The sequence below is a fragment of the Orcinus orca genome, chromosome 11, assembly GCF_937001465.1.
Source record: "Orcinus orca chromosome 11, mOrcOrc1.1, whole genome shotgun sequence".
In the NCBI taxonomy this organism is placed as follows: Eukaryota; Metazoa; Chordata; class Mammalia; order Artiodactyla; family Delphinidae; genus Orcinus; species Orcinus orca.
The window spans coordinates 64,778,615-64,806,326 of NC_064569.1; the positions used below are offsets into that span (position 1 = coordinate 64,778,615).

At 36.3% G+C, this 27,712-nt stretch overlaps 1 protein-coding gene across 1 annotated transcript in view; it reads left to right on the forward strand.

Annotated features, from left to right (window-relative positions):
- The window catches only part of OTOGL (otogelin like), a 148,889-nt gene that overhangs the window by 102,332 nt on the left and 18,845 nt on the right, over window positions 1-27,712 (forward strand). The window contains exons 37-47 of the mRNA XM_033431337.2: window positions 6,421-6,488; window positions 9,611-9,788; window positions 10,048-10,190; window positions 10,423-10,446; window positions 10,539-10,631; window positions 12,625-12,814; window positions 15,560-15,774; window positions 19,095-19,236; window positions 24,605-24,790; window positions 26,203-26,415; window positions 27,148-27,252. Coding sequence (XP_033287228.1) covers window positions 6,421-6,488; window positions 9,611-9,788; window positions 10,048-10,190; window positions 10,423-10,446; window positions 10,539-10,631; window positions 12,625-12,814; window positions 15,560-15,774; window positions 19,095-19,236; window positions 24,605-24,790; window positions 26,203-26,415; window positions 27,148-27,252 — 1,557 coding nt within the window. The remainder of the gene's footprint in view (window positions 1-6,420; window positions 6,489-9,610; window positions 9,789-10,047; window positions 10,191-10,422; window positions 10,447-10,538; window positions 10,632-12,624; window positions 12,815-15,559; window positions 15,775-19,094; window positions 19,237-24,604; window positions 24,791-26,202; window positions 26,416-27,147; window positions 27,253-27,712) is intronic.

Here is a 27,712-nt window from a genome sequence, read left to right on the forward strand (position 1 = left end):
CTGTAAAAAATGCCATTGGTAATTTGATAGGGATTGCATTGAATCTGTAGATTGCTTTGGGTACTATAGTCATTTTCACAATATTGATTCTTCCAATCCAAGAACATGGTATATCTCTCCATCTGTTGGTATCATCTTTAATATCTTTCATCAGTGTCTTATAGTTTTCTGCATACAGGTCTTTTGTCTCCCTAGGTAGGTTTATTCCTAGGTATTTTATTCTTTTTGTTGCAGTGGTAAATGGGAGTGTTTCCATAATTTCTCTTTCAGATTTTTCATCATTAGTGTATAGGAATGCAAGAGATTTCTGTGCATTAATTTTGTATCCTGCAACTTTACCAAATTCATTGATTAGCTCTAGTAGTTTTCTGGTGGCATTTTTAGGATTCTCTATGTATAGTATCATGTCATCTGCAAACAGTGACAGTTTTACTTCTTCTTTTCCAATTTGTATTCCTTTTATTTCTTTTTGTCTCTGATTGCCATGGCTAGGACTTCCAAAACTATGTTGAATAATAGTGGTGAGAGTGGACATCCTTGTCTCGTTCCTGATCTTAGAGGAAATGCTTTCAGGTTTTCACCATTGAGAATAATGTTTGCTGTGGGTTTGTTGTAAATGGCCTTTATTATGTTGAGGTAGGTTCCCTCTATGCCCACTTTCTGGAGAGTTTTTATCATAAATGGGTATTGAATTTTGTCAAAAGCTTTTTCTGCATCTACTGAGATGATCATATGGTTTTTTTTTTTGCGGTACACGGGCCTCTCACTGTTGTGGCCTCTCCCGTTGCGGAGCACAGGCTTCGGACGCACAGGCTCAGCGGCCATGGCTCACGGGCCTAGCCGCTCCGCAGCATGTGGAATCTTCCCAGATTGGGGCACGAACCCATGTCCCCTGCAATGGCAGTGGACTCTCAACCACTGCGCCACCAGGGAAGCCCGATCATATGGTTTTTATTCTTCAATTTGTTAAAATAGTGCATCGCATTGATTGATGTGTGTATATTGAAGAATCCTTGCATCCCTGGGATAAATCCCACTTGATCGTGGTGTATGATCCTTTTAATGTGTTGTTGGATTCTGTTTGCTAGTATTTTGTTGAGGATTTTTGCATCTATATTCATCAGTGATATTGGTCTGTAATTTTCTTTTTTTGTAGTATCTTTGTCTGGTTTTGGTATCAGGGTGATGGTGGCCTCATAGAATGAGTTTGGGGGTGTTCCTTCCTCTGCAATTTTTTGGAAGAGTTTGAGAAGGATGGGTGTTAGCTCTTCTCTAAATGTTTGATAGAATTCACCTGTGAAGCCATCTGGTCCTGGACTTTTGTTTGTTGGAAGATTTTTAATCACAGTTTCAATTTCATTACTTGTGATTGGGCTGTTCATAGTTTCTATTTCTTCGTGATTCAGTCTGGGAAGGTTATACCTTTCTAAGAATTTGTCCATTTCTTCCAGGTTGTCCATTTTATTGGCATAGAGTTGCTTGTAGTAGTCTCTTAGGATGCTTTGTATTTCTGCGGTGTCTGTTTTAACTTCTCCTTTTTCGTTTCTAATTTTATTGATTTGCGTCCTCTCCCTGTTTTTCTTGATGAGTCTGGCTAATGGTTTATCAATTTTGTTTACCTTCTCAAAGAACCAGCTTTTAGTTTTATTGATCTTTGCTCTTGTTTTCTTTGTTTTATTTCATTTATTTCTGCTCTGATCTTTATGATTTCTTTCCTTCTGCTAACTTTGGGTTTTTTTCTTCTTCTTTCTCTAGTTCCTTTAGGTGTAAGGTTAGATTGTTTACTTGAGATTTTTCTTGTTTCTTGAGGTAGGCTTTTATAGCTATAAACTTCCCTCTTAGAACTGCTTTTGCTGCATTCCATAGGTTTTGGATTGTCGTGTTTTCATTGTCATTTGTCTCAGGTATTTTTTGATTTCCTCTTTGATTTCTTCAATGATCTCTTGGTTATTTAGTAACGTATTGTTTAGCCTCCACGTGTTTTTGTTTTTTACGGTTTTTTCCCTGTATTTCATTTCTAATCTCATAGCGTTGTGGTCAGAAAAGATGCTTGATATGATTTCAATTTTCTTAAATTTACTGAGGCTTGATTTGTGACCCAAGATGTGATCTATCCTGGAGGATGTTCCATGCACACTTGAGAAGAAAGTGTAATCTGCTGTTTTTGGATGGATTGTCCTATAAATATGAATTAAATCTATCTGACCTATTGTGTCATTTAAAGCTTGTGTTTCTTTGTTAATTTTCTGTCTGGATGATCTGTCCATTGGTGTAAGTGAGGTGTTAAATTCCCCCACTAGTATTGTGTTACTGTCGATTTCCTCCTTTATAGCTGTTAGCAGTTGCCTTATGTATTGAGGTGCTCCTATGTTGGGTGCATATATATTTATAATTGTTATATCTTCTTCTTGGATTGATCCCTTGATCATTTTGTAGTGTCCTTCCTTATCTCTTGTAACATTCTTTATTTTAAAGTCTATTTTATCTGATATGAGTATAACTACTCCAGCTTTCTTTTGATTTCCATTTGCATGGCATATCTTTTTCCATCCCCTCACTTTCAGTCTGTATGTGTCCCTAGGTCTGAAGTGGGTCTCTTGTAGACAGCATATATATATGGGTCTTGTTTTTGTATCCATTCAGCGAGACTGTGTCTTTTAGTTGGAGCATTTAATCCATCCACATTTAAGGTAATTATCAATATGTATGTTCCTAATACCATTTTCTTAATTTTGGGGGGGGTTTGTTTTGTAGGTCCTTTTCTTCTCTTGTGTTTCCCACTTAGAGAAATTCCTTTAGCATTTATTGTAGAGCTGGTTTGGTTGTGCTGAATTCTCTTAGCTTTTGCTTGTCTGTAAAGCTTTGATTTCTCCATCGAATCTGAATGAGATCCTTGCCGGGTAGAGTATATCATGCCACTGTATATCATGCCAGGCTGCAGGATTGTAGTTCTTGCTTCTGCTATCTGCCCTCTTGTGGATGAGGCTATCTAAGAGGCTTGATGGGAGGGACTGGTGGTGGGTAGAGCTGACTGTTGCTGTGGTGGGCAGAGCTCAGTAAAACTTTAATCCGCTTGTCTGCTGATGGGTGGGGCTGGGTTCCCTCCCTGTTGGTTGTTTGGCCTGAGGCAACCCAACACTGGAACCTACCTGGGCTCTTTGTTGGGGCTAATGGGGGACTCTGGGAGGGCCCACGCCAAGGAGTACTTCCCAGAACTTCTGCTGCCAGTGTCCTTGTCCCCACATTGAACCAGAGCCACCCCCCGCCTCTGCAGGAGACCTTCCAACACTAGGAGGTAGGTGTGGTTCAGTCACCCCAGGGTCACAGCTCCTTCCCCTGGGTCCCGATGTGCACACTACTTTGTGTGTGCCCTCCAGGAGTGGAGTCTCTGTTTCTCCCAGTCCTGTCGAAGTCCTGCAATCAATTCCCACTAGGCTTCAAAGTCTGATTCTCTAGGAATTCCTCCTACCGTTGCTGGACCCCCAGATTGGGAAGCCTGACATGGGGCTCAGAACCTTCACTCCAGTGGGTGGACTTCTGTGGTATAAGTGTTCTCCAGTCTGTGAGTCACCCACCCACCAGTTATGGGATTTGATTTTACTGTGATTGCACCCCTCCTACCGTCTCATTGTGGCTTCTCCTTTGTCTTTGGATGTGGGGTATCTTTTTTGGTGAGTTCCAGTGTCTTCCTGTCGATGCTTGTCCAGCAGCTAGTTGTGATTCTGGTGTTCTCGCAAGAGGGAGTGAGAGCACGTCCTTCTGCTCCGCCGTCTGGTTCCTCCCCAACTCATTACTCCTATTCTTAATAGCTACCATTTACTGAGTACTTACTATGTGTCAGGCATTGGAGTACGGACTTTGCATGTATTTAATCTTTATGAGAAAGCTAAGAGAGAGGTCTTATTATTAGCACTGTAGAGATGAGGAATTACTCTACTGCTGTAAAATTTTAGACATCAGTGAATTTAGTATAGTTTAAAGCATATTTTGAGAGGGGCTGGTAGTACGTTCCCTGTGTTGTATAATCTATGGAGTGAATAAGTTTAGAATAACACTGCATGTACTAAACCTGGGACATACACTGTTAATTCCTCTAAGTACTGCTGTCTACTTTGCATTCTGTAATATCGCCCCAAATCAATAGTCATTGTATATTTTAAACATCTAAAACAATTTAAAGTACCGTGGTCACTATATTGGGGAGATAGATTTTACTCCATGACCCTCAGAAGTAAGAAAACTACCCTGTAAAATTATTTTTATTTGTAGATGATATGATCCTGTATACAGATTATTCTAAAGTATCCACTAAAACCTGTTAGCACTAATGGGCAAATAGTAATACATCAACAAGCTTACAGGAAAAAAAGACCAGTGACTAAAATCAATTGTGTTTCTATGTACTAGCAATGAACAATCTAAAAATGAAATGAAGAAAGCAATTCTATTTACAGTAGCATAAAATATGTAGGAATACATTTGGCAAAAGAAGTGTATGACTTGTACATTGAAAACTACAAAATGTTATTGAAGGAATTAGGAAGATCAAAATAAATGGAAAGCCATCTCATGTTCCTGGGAGACTTAATATTGCTAAAATGACAATGCTCCCAAATCTTATTTACAGATTTAATGCAATACCTATCAAAATCCCAGTTACTTCTTTGCAGAAATTGACAAAGTGACCCTATATTCATATGGAAATGCAGGGAACCTAGAATAGCCAAAATAATTTTGAAAAAGAACAAAGTTGTAGGACTCATACTTTGCAATTTAAAACTTACTACAAAGCTATAGTTATTACAAGCTTGATTATTATAATTCTACCCCAAGACAGTGCTTTTAACCCATTGATGATTTTAGAAAACAATGGACTACTTTATTGCTGAGACCATTCAGATCCCCAGTTATCAGAATTTTTCATGACTCTGTGCTTGCTCTGGGCTGGAACTTTGTCTCCTATTACTTTACTCAAACATTTATGATGATGGAAATGAAGATATTTAAGTCTGTAAAAATTTCATATTCTCTAGAAGATACAACATCTAATATACCATGAACACTGTTTATAGGACCAAGCAATGGGAATTTTTATTCTACTTCATTTATTTTGTAAGTTAGAAGCCATATAATAAGTACAAAATTAAGGTTATTTATGGAATTTATTTAACAAAAAAATAAAAGTTTTGTCTAATGTCATTGTGGTAGGCTGAATAATGGCCCTCCAAAGATGTCCATGTCTTAATGCCCAGAATTTATAAATATGGGACCTTACATGCTAAAGGGATTTTGCAGATGCGATAAAGTTAACAATTTTGAGATGGGGAAGTTATCCTGGATTATCCATGTGAGCCCAATGTAATCATAAGGGTCCTTATAAAAGAGAAGGAGGAGGGTCAGAGTCAGAGAAGGTGTCACATGTCAGATGTCAGAATCAGCAGGGAAGGAGAAAGGGAGGGAGGGAGAGAAAGAGAGAGAGAGAGAAATTGAGATTTGAAGATATTATTCTGTGGCTTTGAAGTTGGAAGAAGGGACCATGAGTCAAAGTATTCAGGCAATCCATAGTTGGAAAAGGCAAGGAAACAGATTCTTCCGTAGGGGATCCAGAAGGAGCACAGCCCTTGCTGATATCTTGATTTTAGGACTTCGGACTTCCAGAACCACAAGATAATAATTTGGTGATGTTTCAAAACACTAAATTTGTAATAATTTGTTTACAGCAGTTATAGGAAACTAATATAGTCATTTTTAGATGGTATCAACAATGGACACTGCAGTTACAGCTAGACAAAATTTCAGCCATTCGTTTTCACTCTTCTACAGTCTTTCAGATTTTGAATATTTTAGAGATACCTTTAGTACTAACAAAAAGCTTTGGAAGAACTCTTACAAATGTGTTTACCAGTTGTGTTTTCCCTTTCCATGGGTAACTCCTTCGCCACACCCAACTGGGGTCTCCAACGATCCACAGCAGCAACTATTCTGCTTGCAAGGGAAACATTTTAGAGATTCACCAGGGAAATGAATCAACCTCACTACGCATGTTAGAAATGCAACAAAATTTGTAACTCCTGAGCAATCTTTAGTGATACTATTGATACTTCTACCTGTTCAAACAATTGTGTTGACACCAACAAGGCACTGAAGATGTTTCTAGGATGGTGCTTAAAAGCCAGTGCTCTGGAATCAAAATTGCCAAGTTCGAATTCTGCCTCTGACACTTACCAGCTTACCTCTCTACAACCTTAGTCTCCTTATCTGTAAAATGACAATAATATTATTATCTACTTCACAGGGTTCTTGTTAGAATTAAATGAAATAATCTATATAAAATTTCTTAGCATGGTCTCTATCACAAATGAATTTTATATATGATCAATACCACTCCACTAATGCAGGGGACCTCTTCATTTCCTTCAGAAATGATTACTCCATCAGACTTCACTGCGATTGACAAGCTAACACCTACGCCAGGTTTGGAATGTGAGGTATGACTGAGTAATCTCTTCAGCTATTTGTCATTTCCTTATTGTGTCTATTCATGTTTCTGTATCACTATCCAGATGCTATTAAACTTCTTTTGGTATGCTCTCTAGTCTTTCTTTGCTAAATTAAATAAGCATTACATTTTAACAATTTTCTTTCCTTAACTGTCAGATATTTCTTAGTAATTAGACTCTGGTCACACTAAGAAAAACAAATAAAATGCAAATGAAATCTTAAGGATGATTCCTTAATAGTAGTAATTGTGTGATAGGTGTAATAATAATTATGTATGATAACTTAATACTTTTATTTATTGATTTATTAATTGGATAATTTATTAACTTAATAATAATTATGTTTCTTTAATAATTCTTTAATGATAATAATTCTTTATAATAATAAAGAGCATATTGTGGGCTTCTCTTCGGGCATTCAAAAATATTTATTAAGCAGCTGCTATATGCCGGGCACTGTGCAAGATGACAAATATATACTAGTAAGCAAAAAAAGATAAGGTCATTGAATCCCAGAGCTAGTAATTGTCTTGGCTGAAACTTGAGAAATTATCTCCTTACTCCAAATATGCTACTTGTTCTGATAAACCAATGATTTATTCAACCAATTTTTATTTAGCACTATTTCTGGCTAGGAACTATTCAGGTACCATAAGTAAAGCAATATAAAAGCAGGCAAAAATTCCTGCTTTTATGGAGTTTACATTTTATTGGATTCTGAAACAGCCAATAAGCAAAATAAATTACCAAGTTATGTAAAACGCTAGAGATTGCTGCTCAGGAGAAAAATAAAACTATTTTCAATGAAATGATCCTCACTGAACCTCACTGAGAAAGTGACTGTTACTTTAGAGCAGAAAATCTGAAGAAGTGAAAGAGTGAACCACGCAAAGAACCAGGGCAACAGCATTCCAGGCAGAGGGGCCAGCCAAGTGCAAGGCCCTGAGCTGAGAATGTCCCTAACATCTTAAAACAATAAAAGAATAGCAAGGAGTAAAATAGTATGGAGTAAAATAGTAGGAAGTAAATTAGATTATGTAATAATAGTAGGAAATAAACTAGATTATGTAAGGCCTTGTGGATGATTGTGAAGACTGTGGCTTTCATTCTAAATGACACAGGAAGAGAAAAGGGAGATTTCTGAGCAGAGGAATTATATCATCTGATCTGTTTCAGGATCATTTTAGCTGCTGTGTTGAGAGTACGGTGTAAAGAGACAATAGAACCAGTTAGGAGGCTACTGCAGGAATTTAGGCAAGAGATTGATGGTGATCTGGACCAGGTGATAGCATTGGAGATGGTGAGAAATGTCTGGGTTCTGGATCTATTCTGAAGGTAGAGGCTACAGAAATTACTGAAGAATTAGATATGAGGTGTGAATGAAAAAGAGGCATTAAGGATTCTAAGAGTTTTGCCTTGAACAACTGAAGGATAAAGTGGGCATTAATCAGGATGGGGAAATTGTGGGAAGTGAAGGTCTGGGGTGGGTAGAGTCAGGAGTTCAGTTTTGCCACGTAAAGATTAAGATTCCTCTTAGACATCAAAAAGCTATGGGTACACAGATCTGGTGAACACAAGTGGAGTTTAGGGTAGAGATCAAGTTAAGATGAAATTTTTGTAATTCTCAGTGGATAAAGGGTATTTAAAATTGTGGGATTAGATGAGATCACAAAGGGATTGAGTGAAGACAGGGAAGAGAGAAGGGCCACTACAACTTCAACAGATTGAGAAACAATGACAAACATGCAAAGGATATTAACCACTGAACTAGGAGAAAATGGAGGAGATTGTAGGTGATCTGGAAGCCAAGAAAAGAAAATATTAAGGAAGATGGAGTAATAAGCTATACTAAATATGTTAACAGGTCAACTAGATGAGGTCTGAGAATTGATCATTGAATTTAGCAATGTGGAGTTCATTGGTGACCTTGTTAAAGATTCTTTCAGTAGAGTGGAAGGTATAGATTCTTTAGGTGGTTTAGGTGTTGTTTAGGCGTTTCAGTTTTCTTCTATCTCCTTTCATTTTCTGGGAGTTGATACAACTTATACACAGAAAATTTTGCAAGACTGAAGTTGACTATTTGCCTACTTTTGGCTTTTAAATTGAGAAGTCCTCTCTTAATAGTCTCACTATTTAGAAAACTCTTTACCCTCTCTTATTCTTGTTTTTTATCATGTATAACACTGGAATGATAGAAACTGCCCCACGAAATTTAGGGAGAATTAAATGAAAAAAGCTACTTTATTAGTGCATGATATATAATAGGTGCTAAATAGATGTTAATTTTTCTTCCTCCATCCCCTGAGATGCAGTATAGAGTAGTGGTTAAGAGCACTGGTCTTCAGAGCAACAACGCCTGAATTTAAGTTCTGACTCTACTAGCTATGAAACTCAGGGCAAGTTAATTTGACCTTAAACCTGATTTTCTATCTGAGAAATAGGGAAAAATATTAGCTCCTACCTCAGAGGGAATAAAATAGACTAATTAGAACAATGTCTGGAGCGTAATAAGTGTTATATTATTTAGCATTGCTATAGTTATTAGTATAATTTATATAGAATGTAATTTATAAAAAAATCTACCACTTATTTATTTTTTTATTTATTTATCTAGAAGTCTGTGAGCTATATATAAAAAGTAATTTATGATTCTATCCAGGTGCTGTCAAACTGATATCACATTTGAGTTTTAATGGAATATATGGATAATATTAAGTTGTAATTTTTTTTAAACTGACCTCAACAGAAGTCTTAATCATATACTAGCTTTATACAACATAATATGAAAGGTTGACTGCCACTGTATAAGTCTGCTTGCAAAGCACTAATCTAGACAATTTAGGACAAGACTTCAGTTTGCTCAGAAGTTGGGTATCTGGGCAATTCTGATAGTCAAGTCAATATTAAGGTAAAGTTTAAATGAAGTTCATACTGAATATTTCAGAGAGGATACTTCAACAAAAAGCTGTAGTGAAATTTTAATTGTTCATCTTTCAAAAGCTTTTGTATTTAGGAAATGTACACTATAAGCAATGTGAATGGAAAATTTAAAAATTAAAACATTAGTTGAAAATGGAAAAATATGCTTTAATTTTCTTTTTTATTAACAGCCTCAAGAATTTGATCCTGTTTATAATTGTACCCAATATATATGCCTTGATAAGGAATGGAAGTTGTACAACTGGTCTCTTAATTGCCCAAAGGACATAGAAATGCCTGACTGTGGTTTCCGGGGAAGAGCTGTTCAAGTGAACAGAGATATTTGCTGCCCTGAGTGGGAATGTCCGTGTAAGTCTGCGTTCCTTACATGGCAATGAATTTTTAATCGGGGGAGATTATTATTTTTTTTGAAGCAATCACCCCATCAAGACAAAGTTATTGTTGAACTTTCTTCATTTGATTTATGATTTTGATTCCCAGTAACTTTTAGAGTTGCTTTTTGTCAAACATAAGGAGACTAATTTAAAAGATGTTTTAAAAGGAGCAGTTATTACTGTAATACAAATAATTAGTTAATAGACTAAATCTACTCTCTACCACTTTTTAGGTCGGTGTTCCATGTTGTCAGAACTCAGCATTATTACATTTGATGGAAATAATGCAGCATTGTATAGTATGGCTTCTTATATCTTAGTAAGAATTCCTGGAGAAGTTATAGTTGCTCATATTGAAAAATGTTCCATGAATCAGGTAAGTCATAATCTATTCTTTTGTCATTTCTTCATAAATCTAGTAGCAGAAGTATGTTGCAACATTAGGTATTCCCAGAGTAAGAAAGGACTCAACAACTCACTGAGATTTATCTTCTGGTACTTAAAACAAAATGTGTTTCATGTGAATATATTTAGAGGCATATAGTATTAATCCAAATAAGGTTTTTGAAAGTCAAGTAATGTATTTTTTTTTAATTTTTTTCTTTCAGAATGGAAACTCATTTAAAAAGCTAGTGAGTATCTGCAAAATGTCTAGTGAATTACTTATGTTTATTGCTAAAATTATGTTTAACTACATAAAGTTTCAATTTTCTTTCAAATTAAGGCTTCCTCTGGAAGAATCTCTGCACTTTGTTTTAAGAAGTTAAATTTGACCACACCTGTACATAAAGTACTTGTCAATCGGGCAGCAAGAAAGGTAGGAACACAAAGTAAAGCATATCCTCATAATGGATGAAATTGAGAAATTACATAAGCAGAGTTATTTCCAAAAAGAGGGGAAATTAAACACATCAGTGGAATTTCATTGCTATGATGTCTAATCATTCTTTTCATGGACAGTTGAAAATGTGTTTCATACTATTATATGTCTCCTACCATAACATGCCAACTGTTGCAAATGTTTCTCCCCTTTTGAGGTTAACTGAAACAGCCATGTTAAACATGCTAAAGCTCTCTTGGATCATATGAGTGGCCAAGCTTCTTAGTGTCAGAGTTAATGTTTAGTGTTTCAGATTAGACAAAGTGGAAATGATGTGAAAGAGAGGATCATAAGGTTGCAAAGGGTAGCAGCCAAGAACACCCGAAGGAAGACTACTGAGAGAAAAACAGAGGGAAAGAGTAGTTTTGAAATGTTGACACCATTAATTTATAGCTTAAAAAAATGAAGGAATATTTAAATTTGTTGAAATGAACTGAAGAAGAGTAATGCACCATTAAAAAGTTGGAAAGGAGCCATTTGATTTTACAGGAAAAACCTTTATCCAAAGGAATTATATTTACCAAATAGGAGTGAGTTATAAGCTGGATGCTTCACTCAGGTCTACATGGTCTCTCAAAAACATAAAAAAAAAAATTTATAAAGATTTTGCTCAAAATGGCTGAGATGTTATATGCTTTCTGGAAATAATTCTGTTAGCACAGGCCATACATTCTAGACTGGAAACAGTGTTAAAGCAAGCCTAAAATGCGGTAAGATATCAGAAAGTTTAATTTTAAGTCAAACTTAAAATATATGAATGTGTTACTTTTTTGGACATGAGAATTTCTATATATACCTTTGATTTTAATGAGGTTGGTATATTAACAGGAAGTGGGTGGGAAATTAAACTCAAACCTGGTCCGTGCTGTTGTTGTGAACATGTGGTTGGAAGGGCTTATTTTTGGCCTCAGCTGAACTGATGGCTGGTCATGTATTCAGTTGAAAACTTGTTAACTTAAAAAATCATTTAGTGAGTTTATGTGATAAAATGACACAGGTCCTGATCTCAAGTAACTTGCAGTTGTGTGTGGGGTGCATAAATGTCATTATCTGCCAATTAAAAGGCAGTAGGAGCTATAGTGATAGAGTGATGACCAAGATATCATGGAAACAGAGATACAGGTCATTGAAAAATGCAGTTTATAGGAGGGTCAAGTGGATATTTTTGGAGGAGGTGACACCTAAGATAAATCTTAAAGAATGAGTAGAAATTAACCAGGCAAAGAAGGCTGTTTCAGCTTGAGGGTGGCAAGAGGAGGAAGATATAAAGATGAGAAATTGGATGGTTAGTCAGATAGAACTCTGAGAAATTTACTGCTAGTTACAGCTCATGGTTCCATGTCATCATTGTTATTTAAAGCACTGTTTTCAAAGTAAAAATCCTTGGATTCCTTATATTAGTATTACCAAGAAAACGTGTTAAAAATATAAGATCTAGGATCCAATCCAAACCTTGGAAGTAGAATTTCTGGTAATCTTAATCTTTACCAAGCTTCACAGATGGTTATTATGAACATTATAATTAAACAAACACTGATTTAGAAGATCAAATAGAGGACCCAGATTAAAGAAAACATCCTGAAAAAAACTTTATTATCTTTAATTTATATTAGGAGGTAATGGTATAATAAACATATATTGGGGGAAACATAAAAAAGCATATATAACTTAGAAGAAAGTTAGGTTTTGAAGAAAATAAAGGGCAATGAGGTTAGAACAAATATTGACTATAGCAAGACAGCAAAAGAACAATAAAAGAACTTAGGAGTTGTGAGAAACTGTGACAGCAGCAAATAGATTTTTAAGCATTTAAAAATAGTTTACGTTAAATCAGAAGAAATGGAATAATCTGAATTTTCCTAATTTTTATGAGTGTATATTAAAACATAAACATTGTTCTAATAGGTGTAAATGCATTATGTAATTTTAGGTAGAAGTGGATTCTATTGCTGTACCTTTGCCTTTTTCAAATGAAGATCTGTCCATAGAGGATTCTGGTTCAGTGTATGTGATTACTACTCCAGCTGGACTAATCATAAAGTGGGCTCATCTTACAGGGATCATAGACATTCATTTTGGCTCTCAATTTAACTTGTCATCCTACACAGAAGGACTTTGTGGTAAGCACTGCTTTTCAAATCTCTATTTCTTCTTTTTTTTTTCTGTTCACATTACACCGTCTTGACCCCTCTTGCCCCATTTTTTGGGTTGGAGAAGTGATGTTAACTTTCAGTTCCCCATGTGAGTAGTGAAGGAAGCAATGTCTTTCCATAAATGGACTTAGAAGCAAGAAATAACAGTTCAACTTGGGTATTTTATGGAAATATATGCTTATCACTGTTTCTACAATACTGTTTGTATTCCTACTAGCTCATCTTTATTACGCATTAATGAAGTGTCAGGCATTATTTTACATACTTTAACTCATTTAATTCTAACAGTAGCCTCAATAAGTAGGCACTAGTGTTAATTTATAAGTGATAAAAATGAGGCATAGAATGATTAAAGACTTAAATAACTTTGTTTCTTATTTTTTTAAGTTTGAAATCAAAGAAAATTTAGTTAAGTCATCTTGAAAGTTATATACAGGGAACACAGTGTTCTGAATATTAGTCCCAGTTTTCTTATGAAGTGTAAAGCCTAGACGTACCTTTACACTTAGGTTCCATAAGTGTAACCTAAGTGTAAAGGTACATATTACACTTCCTTATCACAATATGTTACATAGATACATAGTGATAAGCCAAAGGAAACAAATTAGAAATATCTCTAGGTACATAACAAAATAAAAAGAACAATTCTGGCTCTGGTGTCTGCCAGAGCTATCCTGTTTACAGATGTTTAAGTGAACATCAGTTTCCTTATCTTTAAAATGGGAATAGTAAAATCTACCTTCAAAATTGTTGTTAGAATTGAATGTGAAAGTTAACGTAAAACACTTAACACATTGCTTAATACAGTCAATAAATATTAGCTTAGTACAAATACATCTATTTTAAACTCACTAAATATTAATTGAGTAAAAGTTAATGGATCAGCTTCTGAGTGTCTGGCATTATGCTTGGTGCTGACAACTCAAAACAAATAGACCAAGTCCTTGCTCTCAACAAATTATATGAGATACCCAAATTTCTTCTTCAAAAATGTAAAGCATTTAGTGGAAAGTTTGGCTAAAATGGTTTACAATTTCCTTGCCTGTTTAGAGCATGCTAAACACAGCACAGACTTCTGTGGTGGCTTAGGTTATCATTGTGGAAATAGTTATTGTATATACATGGTATTGGGTATACATAATAACCCAATAGATATTATTGAGTAATAACTCAGGGATTTGGGGAATGCATATTTTCTCTTCTGAGTTATCACTTCTGTGTGCTATAACTTCTGCTTGGTTTTCATGTTTGTTTGGTTCTTTTCCTCTAATGTCAGCTCATGCTTTTATGGAGACAGTCTGCTCACTGGATTCTTAACTAGTCACTATAGAGAAGGGGCTAGGGTCACCTTTTTGCTAACAAGGGTCACCCCCTAAACTTCCTGACCTCCACAATGGGAGAGCAGTGGTTTGTTAAAAGGAAATCAGGGTGCTGGCTGATTGAGTTGTAGTGGACAAGAGTGTGACCCAAACTGAGTATGGACACCAGAATGGGAGGTCTATATTGACAACTTGTTCTACATAGCACTGTGAAGTCTGCAGGAGTGGTGGCTAGAGTTGCAATGAAAACATATTTTTACTACCAATACCTCTTCCCAGAAGAGTTTAGACTTTAAACATAGCTGCTTTACAGTATAGTTCAGTTAGCTTGAGTTTTATTTATTTATTTATTTGCACTGTACTCAGTCTCCTGTATATTTACAAGTGTGGGGCAACTGTGGCAGCAGAAACCTTTATTGATCTTGTTATAACAGCTTGAGCATTAAGATTTGATACTTGAAAAAAATGTTTAACTCATATCTTTTATAGCTAGGAGCCTTGGGAATTAAGAAAAAATTATGTCTTAAAGTAGGGTGGGATTCAGGTAAGGTATGATCAGGGTCCTAGGCCCATTTCTCTGTACTTCCCTTGGCTTTTCACTTCACTAGATAAAAAGTAAGCTCTGTCCTCAGTTTGGCTTCCCTGAAGGAAGCTAGAGGCTATAGCAGGTCACAGCATCACAGCCATCAATCGGCCATGTCATTGCAAGGAAGAGAGATTGTCTGTGTCCTAGAATTCCCCAGGTCAAATCCTGAGCTTAACAATGGTTGTTCTAATGTTGAACAAATCTGTGTGTCTAAGTGACTGCCACAAGCTGACTGGTTTATGCCTGGATTACCTGTAACAGTTGTTAATGAAAGGGAGTAAGGCTTACCTTTATGCTTACCAGGGCCCTCTGCTGGAGTGGCGTCATGTGCTAGGTAATGGGGCAGAGATAGTTCCTGAAGAGAAAAATTTAATGTTTTCAGGCAGGGTTTTCCTGGGGGAATAGATGCTTAGGAGGCAATCACAAAATGTCTACTATTCTGGGGAATACCCTGTCAGATTTAAGAACTAGTTCTTAAATTATGAGATAGTGGTAATAGTGGAAGAGTGTAGGGACAGAATCAATCTCCTCTTTCTTCTTCTATGATCTTTCAACATATCTTGACTTCTAGGATTATAATTTCTTTCTTATCTGGTTAAGACAGTTCTACACTATTTTATCAAAGAATCAGACACATAATTAAAAAAAATCAATCAACTTTGTTAAAGTCAAAGGACATAAATTTGGTGCCTGATTCAGTAAATAATTTATTCATTTTAAATCAGTTATTGAGATGATTTACTTCTGTTGCCTATATTTGGTTTAAGGGGAAAAAAATTTCCTTCTAAATGTCACACATCTTTTTAGGAACTTGCAATGATGATCCAGATGATGATCTAAGGATGCAAAATGGCACAATCATTACGAATATAGAAGACATAGAATTATTTATTGAGAGCTGGGAAATTGAGAAATCATTTGAAGTAACAACGAGGAGGCCTTTTAGAAATTGTACTGAGCACGACTGCAGTCACTGCATTGAGTTATTAAATAGAAGAGTTTTCATCCCATGCCATAATGAAGTAAGTTGAAAGCAACCATAAATCAGAACTGTCATGTTAGACATGTTGAGGGGAAAAGCCAATAAATTCTTGTTCTTGCCATGATGTTCTTCTACTGAGAATAGTTTATCCCCAAACCTCCTCTCAGTACGCTTTGGAATTCAAAATCATTTACTGTTTATTGACTTATAGAACAGGAAGGATAATTATCTTTTTCTCCCCATGTTTTTTTTTCTGAACTATATCTACAGCTTTCAAGAAAAGTGAAATTTTGTCCTATGAATAAATGCCTCTAGGAGAAAGAGATGAATGCCATTTGATAACCCAGTATAGAAACCAAGACAGTGAGGCTTTAATCAATTCCTGGCTTCTTAGGAGAACAATTTAATTGTTCTTTATTAGTCTCTAACTTAGGAGAACAATTTCATTGTTCTTTATTAGTCTCTAACTTTCTGACTTTAGGTGGCTAGTAGATATTTTAAATAATCTGCATCGTTAAAAAAAGATCTGTTGTTAGAGACAAAAGACAGACAAATACAGCATTTCGTGTATCGTTAAATGAAAAGTTAGTGAGATCAAGTACCTACTAGGCACTGTGTTAAACTCCTATGATACAAAGATGAGTAAGACCCTCTCCTTGCTCTCGAAGAGTCTAGAAGGAAGGCAAGTCTGTGAACAGATTAATCAACATATACAGTATGGAGATGCATAGGCACCCAAGTCGGGAGAAGACTTCCCAGGGTTTCAGACATCTTAATTATTTAGAAGGATGAGTTTGCCAGGAGAGAAGAGGGAGGAAGGGAGACCTAGGCCAAGAAAACAGTATGACAAGAGCAGGGTTGCTGGAAAAGGCCATGTTAGGAAAACACTGAAATAGCTTAGTGCAAGACTTACGGAGGGGCGAAGTCTGGGAAGGAGAGTGAGTGAATTGTCAAAGCAGAAGGAGTTCACTTTAGGACTTTCTGTGTTCGACCATCAAGCGTAGACGCCATAGTTCTCAGCCTGCCCTCTATGAGTTCTCTGAGGGAAAAGACAAAGGATATGAAGTCATGGGATAAAAATGGTGTATCTTTCTGGAGCTTCAGTTTTGCTCAGAGATTTGCAACAAAGTAAGTTTTAAATGTTTACATTTTAAAATGCATGCATATAAAAATGAAAAAAATAGCAAATACTTTTTAACTCATTTCAGTGTCATTGTAATCTGTCTTTTTAAAGCATAAGGACTTTCAAAAATTGCATTTTTAACTGGGAACTTAGAAGGTTGATTACATCAGGAAACTTTTCAACTTGACTATTCAAGGCATAGTGAGGCAACATAGGGTACCATTTAGTCTATGATAGCTCCAGCTTTCCCTTAGGTTCCTCCCAGTGAATTTGATGGCAAAAGAAAGGAATGCTTGACATTTCGTTTTTCCGCTTCTAATCTTCATCCTCATTTGCAAATCTCCACATAGCAGGCAGATGATCTTTTGAAAATGGAAACACAGTTGGATTATTTCTCTACCTAAAATCCTTCAGTGTCTTTCACTTACCCTTAGAATACGCTCTAAATTTATCAGGGCTTATAATTTCCTCTATGCTTTGGCCTGCCTACTTTTCCAGCTTCCTCTTGTGCTACACTTTTCTTACTGGCTAAGCTCCAGGCATTCCAGTCTCCTTTCAACTGTTGCGCTATTGCAAATGGGCTTTGATGCTTGGAGTGTCCTAAGCTAGAATACTTCCCTCCTCTGATCTATTTTAGCATGGTGACTCCTCTTGATTCAACACGTAGGCTTTAACTATGAGATCCACAAGGCAGAGAACAGGTCTGTTTTAGTCACCTTTATATTCCTCATGAATAGTACGGTGCCTGATAAGTAGTTAGGTGCTCAATAAACTGTGAAAGGATGCATAAGTGAATGGAGGATACAGGAGAATCAGCTTTTGTGGGTTCAGTAGAGAAGGGTTACAATTTTTTTTATATTGGAAAAATTAAGTCATGTGGGACTTCAAGGCAAAAATACCCAGAAAAAATTTGAAGCTATTCTAGATCTCAGAGGAGACCAGTTGAAGCCAGAGGTCAAGTTTGGGGAGTTATTAGTATATGGAGTTTTTAAAAATAACAGTAACTCATGTATGATGTGCCAGAGTCTGCTCTCTATACTTTCCGTATATTAGCTCACAGCAATCTTAAGTAGTAGTAGGTTTATTATTAACTCTATTTAACTTATGAAGAAACCAAGGTGAAGATGTAAATGCCCAAGATGGCGGTAGAAACTGTGGGAATGGGTGAGCCCAGGAAGAGCATTTGTAGTGAGTAGACAGGGCGATCAAGGAAGGGGTCTAGACAAATACTCAGAATGAATCAGGAAGAGGAGACAGCAATGAACAGATGGAAAGGCACCAGAGTGTGGTGCTCTCAAAGTCAAGGGAGAGGCTTTTAAGACACAGGGGCCGTGCATGGCATTATACGCCTCTGAGAGGTTGGCGAGGGTTTAGAATATCAGGGTGTTCCCTGGATTTGACAAGTAGGGGCTCTTGATGATCATAGCAAGTATTCCATGAAAAGTGAAATGGTTGGAAACTGAGGAGATTCAACAGAGGAGACTAAAAAGGAAGTAATATCTTAGTTTTTATAGATATGGACCTTGAAGAAAAAATGATAGGATATGAAAAATATTAAGTATTTTTATCTGACACTTTGACCTGTGTCCAAATTTAACATCTGAATGTAGTTGCTTAGTATGTTTGCTGAATAAATGAGCAGAGAAAAATTGGAGTGAATGTTGTTACAAGTTAAATTATTTAGATTTCAGGTATCTCTAGATCAAAATGAAACATAATCTGTAGAAAAAATGAGTTTCTAATTAAGTTGAGGCATGACAAACTATATAAATTATTTGACTAATGTTCAATATTAGTACACGATTTTTTGAGAAGCATTTATAACCTCATTTAATGGGCAGTGCCATGTATCATTACAGAAAGCTTTAGGAGTTTCCAGTTTTATCTGTAATAGATCAAAGTCTTATTCAGTATATAGAAAACATGATTGTAACCCAAAATGTAATATCAGAAATAGGTTTTTGCTAGATCCACATACTCTGTTTCTTTTCCATCTTTATAAGATAGATTTATGTACATTAGTACAGACAATATTTACTTATCTAAAACTGTGTTTAAAAAATTATAAATTCAGAAGTGACATCTAATATTACGAAGCTTTGAAAATCTAAGGTCAAAGAGGAACTATAATGAATATTAACTTGCTACCTTTTGATTCTCCAAATAGTTTAGTCTAGCTTAGGGCCTTCAGAGAAATAAAACAACATAACTTATCCCAAGGCACAATGTATCTCTAGGTTTCACCACAAGACTTTTGTGAAAAGATGTGGATCAATTATACCTATTTTTGGAACTATGAATGTGATGCTCTTTCTGCATATGTGGCTCTATGTAACAAGTTTGACATTTGCATTCCATGGAGAACACCTGATTACTGCTGTAAGTAGTACACTTCAAACAATATTTTCCAACACTCAAATAACAGTCCAGTTTTTTGCATTCACTTCTTTCTTTTCCTTTTCAGCACAAAATAATTTTTTAAAATTCATTTATTTATTTATTTTTGGCTGTGTTGGGACTTCATTGCTGCGCGTGTGCTTTTCTCTAGTTGCGGTGAGCGGGGGCTACTCTTTGTGGCGGTGCGTGGGCTTCTCATTGCAGTGGCTTCTCTTGTTGCGGAGCATGGGCTCTAGGCATGTGGGCTTCAGTAGTTGTGGCACGTGGGCTCAGTAGTTGTGGCTCATGGGCTCTAGAGCTCAGGCTCAGTAGTTGTGGCACACGGGCTTAGTTGCTCCACGGCATGTGGGATCTTCCCGGACCAGGGATCGAACCTGTGTCCCCTGCATTGGCAGGCAGATTCTTAACCACTGCGCCACCAGGGAAGTCCACAAAATAATTTTGTGAGAATAAAACGAATGTAAGTGTAACCTATAGTTAGGTCTCCCACTTAAGCAGCTTCTGTTTTTATCCTGGTCTAAATTTAAAGCAAGGGTGGGGGTCAAGAAGGTGGAGTAGGAAGACCTTGAACTCACCTCCTCCAACAGACGTACCAAAATTACAGTTACTTACAGGGAAACCATCTATGAGAATGACCTGAACACTAGCAGAAAAGATATTCCACAGCAAAAGTCATAAAGAAGGAACAACACCAAGATGGGTAGGAAGGGCAGAGATGCGGTATAGTCAGGACCCACACCCTTTGGTCAGTGACCTATAAACAGGAGGTATATCACAATTGTAGAAGTCCTTCCTAGGAAGTGAGAGGTCCAAGCCCCACATTGTCCTCCCCAGCCTAAAAGTCCTGCACCAGGAAGATGACTACTCAGAACTTCTGGCTTTGAAAACCAGTAGGGCTTATGTTTGGGAGAACTGGAGGGCTATAGGAAACAGACTCTGCTCTTCAAGGGCGTGCACAAATTCTCCCATGCTCCAAGTCCCAGGGCAGAGGAAGTAGTTTGAAAGGTCACTGTGTCAGAACCACTTGCTGATCTTGGAGAGCGCACTGGAGAGGCAGGAGGCAACTGAGACTCGCCCTGGGGATGGAGATGCTGGAAGCATCCATTTTTGGGAGCTTATTCTACTGCAATAACACTGGTGCTGGCAAAAGACTGTTTTGGGATCCTCCCACTAGCCTATTAGTTCCAGGGGATTCTCTGCCCTCCAGTGGGTCAGCACCAGCTGCAAGCCCTCCAGGCTGTGCAGACAGCCATGCAGAAAGCCTGCTCCACCCTCCAGGGGTCCCTAGTCACTGCGGCATTGCAGCCAACCAGGCCAGGGGCCAGCCCTGCCTACCAGCGCACCCACACTAGTTGGCACTGCCACAACAGAAGCGTGCACACAGCCTACATAGGGGGCACTCCTAGAGCATGCAGCTCTGGTGGCTAGAGAGGAGTGTGCCCTCATAACAAAAACCAGAGCAAGACACCAAAGAAAAGAAAATTACAGGCTAGTACCACTGAGGAACATAGATAACAAAAGTCCTCAACAAAACATTAGTAAACTGAATTCAGCAACACATTAAAAGGATCATATGATGAAGTGCGATTTATCCCAGGGATGCCAATGATGGTTCAGTATCTGCCAGTCAGTCAGTGTGATAAACCACATTACCAAATTGAAGAATAGAAATCATCTCAATAGGTGCCAAAACAGCTTCTGACAAAATTCAGCATCGACTTATGATAAAAATCTCTCAATAAAGTGGGTACAGAGGGCGCATACCTCAATATAACAAAGACCACATATGAGAAAACTACAGCCAACATCATACTCAATAGTGAAAAGCTAAAGGATTTCCTCTAAGATCAGGAAAAAAACAAGGACACCCACTCTCACCACTTTTATTCAGCATAGTATCAGAAGTCCTAGGCACAGCAGTCAGACAAGAAAAAGAGATAAAGGTGTCCAAATTGGAAAGGAACAAGTAAAACTGTCACTGTTTGCAGATGACATAATACTATACATAGAAATCCTAAAGACACCACCAAAATCTATTAGAACTAATAAATGAATTCAGTAAAGTTGCAGGGTACAAAATTAATATACATCAATCTGTTGTGTTTCTGTACACTAATAACAAACTACTAGAAAGAGAAATTAAGAAAACAATCCCATTTACAACTGTATCAAAAATAACAAAATACCTAGGAATAAATCTAACCAAAGAAGTAAAAGACTTGTACTTGGAAAACTATAAGACATTGATAAGAGAAATTGAAGATGACAAAAACAAATGGAAACATGCCATGCTCATGGATTGGAAGAACTAATATTGTTAAAATTATCATTTACCCAAAATAATCTAGACATTCAATGCTAACCCTATCAAAGTACCAAAGAAATTTTTTACAGGACTAGAACAAATAATTCTAAAATTGTATGGAAACACAAAAGACCTCAAATAGCCAAAGTAATCTTGAGAAAGAAAAAGCTGGACATATCACCTTCCCTGATTTCAAACAATACTACAAGCTATAGTAATCAGAATAGTATGCTACTGGCACAAAAACAGACACATAGATCAACAGAACAGAATAAAGAGCCCAGAAATAAAAACACACTTATATGGTCAATTAACCTATGACAGGAAGCAAGATGTATTTGGGGAAAGAAAGCCTCTTCAATAAATGGTGTTGGTAAAACTGGACAGTGGCACGCAAAAGAATCAAACTGGACTACTTTCTCAAACCATATACAAAAATAAACTCAAAACAACTGAAGACTTAAATGTAAGCTGTGAAACCATAAAGTTAGACAAAGATACAGGCAGTATGCTTTTTTGACATCATCAGTCTTAGCAATATTTTTTTGAATATGTCTCCTCAGGCAAGGGAAATAAAAACAAAAATAAACAAATGGAACTAAATGAAACTAAAAAGCTTTTGCACAGCAAAGGAAACTATCAACAAAATGGAAAAGCATCTTAGTGAATGGGAGAAGATGTTTGCAAAATACATGTCTGCTAAGGGGTTAATAACCAAAATATCCAAAATACTCATATAATTCAACATCAGAAAACAAACAACCCAATTAAAAAACGTGTAGCATATCTAAATAGACATTTTTTCCAAAGAAGGCATACAGGTGACCAACAGACACATGAAAAGGTGCTCAATATCACTAACCATCAGAGGAATATAAATCAAAACCACAATGACATACCACCTCACACCTGTCAGAAAGGCTGTCATCAAAAAGACAAAAATAACAAGTGTTGGTGAGGGTGTGGAGAAAAGGCAACCCTCCTGCACTGTTTGTGGGTTTGTAAACTGGTACAGCCACTATTGAAAATAGTATGGAGTTTCCTCAAAAAACTAGAAATAGCATATGGTCCAGAAATTTCAGTTTTGAGTATTTACCTGAAGAAAACAGAAATACTAACTCAAAAAGAAATATGCACCCCTATGTTCATTGTAGCATTATTTACAATAGCCATGAAATGGAAACAACCTAAGTGCCCATCTATAGATGAATGGATAAAGAAGATGTGGTATATACACAATGAAATACTACACAGCCATAAAAAATGAAATATGGCCATTTGCGACAACATGGGTGGCTCTAGAAGGAATTATGCTAAGTGAAATATGTCAGACAAAGAAAGACAAATACTGTATGATCTCAATATGGAATCTAAAAAACAAAACAAAAAAACAAAACAAAACAAAAATAGATTCTTAGATAATAGAGAACAAATAGGTGGTTGCCAGTGGGGAGGGGTGAAATAGGTGATAGGGATTAAGAGATACAAACCTCCAGTTATAAAGTGAATAAGCCTAGGCGATTTAATATACAGCATAAGGAATATGGTCAATAACACTGTAATAACTTTGTATGTGGACAGATGGTTGCTAGACTTATTGTGGTGATTATTTCATAACGTATGCAAGTGTCAAATCACTATGCAGTATACCTGAAACTAACGTAATATTGTACGTCAACCATATTTCAATTCGAATAAATGAATGAATGGATTTAAAGTAGGCCTCAATTCTCCCAAAAGGAAACCTAGTCCACAAATGTTAGTTAGCAAAATAGATTGAAATATTGAAGAAATCACAGAGGTTTGAAGGGGATTTTAATCTTATATCCTACAGCACACTTTGTTGGTCCTCATTCAACCTGCCTCTCTTTCCCATGCTTGTCCTTACATGTTGTATGTGGAGAGGTTGGAGATTTTTCTTCCCCCTTTTCCTTCTTCCTAACATAATATCTACTTCCTAGAAACCAGTCTTTCTGGCTTTCTTTGATTAATATCTAGGTTCAATATTTTTCCAGATACATGTTTGTATTTCCTTTTTCTTTTATATTTATCCTTTACCCATTTTTATACATAGGGCTCAAGCTTTCTCATCAAGTTATAACTTCATACAAATTTTTTATTAAACTTTTCAACAATCTTGGGCACATTTTACAGAAAATATTGTTAATTTAATTATAGCCATTCAATGGTAAAAGGTTTTCAAAATGAATGTTACTAAAATGCTCAAAATAAAAGGTTTTCATCCCCCCGCAAAAGAATAAAATGCACAGATAAAGAATAATATATCACAGACACCAGTTACATGACTCCACTTCAGAAATAAAGCAGCTCATGGTGTACCCTCTCTTGTCTCTTTCCTCTCCCTACTCCCCCAGAGGTACTCACTATTCAAGAGTGGGGTTATTTGATTCACTGGGAACATACGACATCTTCAGTTTTACTATTACAATCGTTCTCTACTGAGATGTTACCAATTTACACCTCCACCAGCTGCATGTTCATTTTTTAACAGTATGACTTTTTAAGATCACTGAAAATCAACAAGAATTTTCTGAAACATAATTTAGAAACTGCTCAGCAATGGTAGTTTCTTTTGACAGTGAAGGATTAAGCCTAAATACACGGGATTTTCCTTTTCTATGACTTGGTTGAGTTGCATATTTAAAACATGTTTCTGTGCTTATTCTGTGTGGACTGTTGTATCTCCTCCTACTGCACAGAGCAGTAACTTCATAATAGTTGACTCTATATTTATGCCAACCAAATTTGGGCTGCGTTTTGGTCATATTTATTTGATATAAATCAGATGAATTTTTCCTGCTATAACATAATACTAGCTGGACACCTGGTATATGGCCAAAAATACTCATTGATTGTTTTGTTTCTAATTTATAGTTAAGTAATACATGAAAAGTAGACTTTGAGGAGACTGAAAATGTGCAAAATTTATTTTCAGAAAGAAAACTAACATTTCTTCCTTTTACTAGAATTCAAGTAGGTCACTTTTATCATTAGCAAATTCCACAAATCCTCTATTATTTATAGCTTTGAGTTGCCCAGAGGGGAAGGAATATCAACCCTGCGTGCGACCTTGTGAAGCAAGAACATGTCTGAACAGATGGTTCTATGGACACTCTTCATGTCTGGATTTAAGAGAAGACTGTGTGTGCAAAAATGGAACCATTCTTCACAGGCCAGAGTCAACTCAGTGCATTCCAGAGGAAGAATGTGGTAAGCAGAGAAGTACAAAATGACATCTTAGGGACCCAGCAAATAAATAATACTTTTTTAGAACTTGGAGAGATGTGCTGAGAAAGACTGATTAAAGGTCACCTTAAGTGTTGGAAAGGAAGAGAGTATGTAATTTGATTTTAATATGATTTCAGTTGAAGTTACCAGAATTAGGGACTTCGGTGGTGGTATGTTTTAATCTCTACTTATGCTTATACTAACTGGAAAAGAATATGGCAAATTAAGAATGAAGAGAATAGTGTGTGGACTGAATTGAAAGTTCAATTATTTCACGTATTAATGATTCAGCTTTACCTCTATGAGCCTGAGGTTATGCATCTGCAAAATGGGGAAAATAATAGGACTTATCCCACAAGGTTAGTGTGGGGATACATAAAATAATAGAAAGAGTTTTGTAACAATGCCTAGAGAAAAATAAACACTCAAGAAATTTCAGAAAGTGTTGTTATCTGGGAGAAAACATTGAGTATTTCTACTTTCATTTTCAAACCATTTTATCCTGACACATTGTCTCCATGGTGGTTGTGGATAGAAAAGGGCCCAACTGAGAAAACTGCAGTGCAGTACTTTATCTATCATAGGGCTCATTGTTACGGTCAGAAGTAACGCTAGTAATTCAAGGGAAAGGCAAGTAGAAGTGAAATGCATATATTGTTTCAGAAAAAAGTTTGTGTTTGCCACTGAAGAAAGTATTTGTGGAAGAATTTGAGAATATACATGGTTATATTTGTTTTTAGGGACCTGTGAGATTGGTTTGGTAGTAAATAAAGTAATAGAAATTCACTGGAGGCTGGGAATATGGTGGTCACTTCATTTATCTTTATTATTCCTTAAAAGAACTACTAGAGGGCCATATTTATCATTATGTAAAACATTCATAATAAAAGTAATAGAGTCACTAAATAATATTTTGCTTGACTACCTACTTTCTACATTTAGATTTTAAAGCTGAAATGTTTTGAATTTTGATATGACAAACATGTTAATGTGAGGTAGAGACTACCTTGTTTTCTAATACCAGTTTTAATAGTTGATATTTTAAAACCAATTAAAATTTATGTTACCAAGTTTGTTCAAGCTAAATAAATTGTATTAACAAGACTTAAAATGAATTAAAAAAATTAACAAATCATCTTATTTATAGAAGAGGACATGCAAATTTACAGATAGTTGTAGAAGGGAAAAATATTTTCTGTGGAATATAAAAATTTCATTAAAGAAAAATGAAAGCTAGTAGCTGGTGAACAAAAAGAAGAAGCTGAGAAAGGGTAGATAATGTGACATGTTACCTGTGTCACTGGGCCAAGTCACAGTCTGAAATCAAAACATCACAGCTTGGTTTATTTTCGTGCCCAGGTTCTAAGTGATATAACATTGACCATCTTTTTAAGCGTGCACTGATAGTGAAGACCAGCCTCGAACTGCTGGGGAAGTTTGGAATGGGGGCATTGACGAATGTGCCCTGTACAAATGTTTGGAGAATGGAAGCATTATTCCCATAGAACCTGATTGTGATGAAGAGCCCTCGCCAATTTGTGAACGAGAAGCTGAAGTCGTCCTGGGCTTCATTGATAAGTGGACCTGCTGTTCAAAGGAAGTTTGCGGTATGTATGCAGGCTGAAGCCTTACAGTCTGTTAATGCCACAAGATATGTTGATATTCTTTGTGAAAAAGCAGGGCAGGCATGATGCTTGGTGTTAAAAAAAATGTATGGGGTTTGGGGCTTCCCTGGTGGCGCAGTGGTTGAGAGTCCGCCTGCCAATGCAGGGCACACGGGTTCGTGCCCCGGTCCGGGGAGATCCCACATGCCGCGGAGCAGCTGGGCCCGTGAGCCATGGCCGCTGAGCCATGGCCGCTGAGCCTGCGCGTCCGGAGCTTGCGCGTCCGGAGCCTGTGCTCCGCAACGGGAGAGGCCACAACAGTGAGAGGCCCGCATACCGCAAAAAAAAAAAAAAAAAAAAAGTATGGGGTTAAAGTAGCAATGAAAGTATTGCCATAAATATCACCTACACTTTCTCAAAGCAAGTTTTACTTCATTATAGTTTTGTTGATTTTGCAAATAGACATGCAAAACTCTGGCTATTATCAAATAATAATATTCAGAAATACGTGAAGATAAAAGATCTGGGAATCTTTGACTTATGACAATCAGGGGTCAAAGACAACAATAGGTGACCTTAACTCTGCTGCCTTTTCACATATGACCATTCTATGAGCTGAATGGTTTAATTGTAGTGTAAAAACATGCATAGTGAGAATCATTTCCCTGCTTTGAGTTAGAAACACAGGATTTTAGTTGTGTTCACAAATTTTTTAATACTTCTGTTTATTTCCAGGCTGTGACATGACTTTGTGTGAAACTGCCATTCCAACATGTAAAGATAGTCAAAAATTGATCGTTGGCTATAGCCCTCTTTCTTGCTGTCCACAGTACCAATGTGGTGAGTAATTAATTAGGAAAAGTAAGAATGAGGTTCACTGTTCAGAGTAGTGGATTAAATTCTCATTTTTGTGTCTACAAGGAAATTTATTATAAAAGATTGTTTGCAGAGCTGTCTTGCTAAAGGTAGCTTTTTAAAAACCTGCAATTTCTTTATAAATATGTATATATATGAACTTTAAATCTATTTATTATATATATATAATTAACTCATTCTAAAAATCTTAATTTCAGTGGAAATATGTATTTTGAATGTATATATTTGTATATTTTAACTGTAAATAATTTGCCATTTCCTATATATTTCTGCTAAGATTTTATGGCAGGAGATATATATATATATACACACACACATACATACATACATACAGATGATTAATCATATATATGATTAATAGAATGTTATATATATATTTTAAATGTCTATTTACATATATTTTATATGTAAAAGTATTTATTTT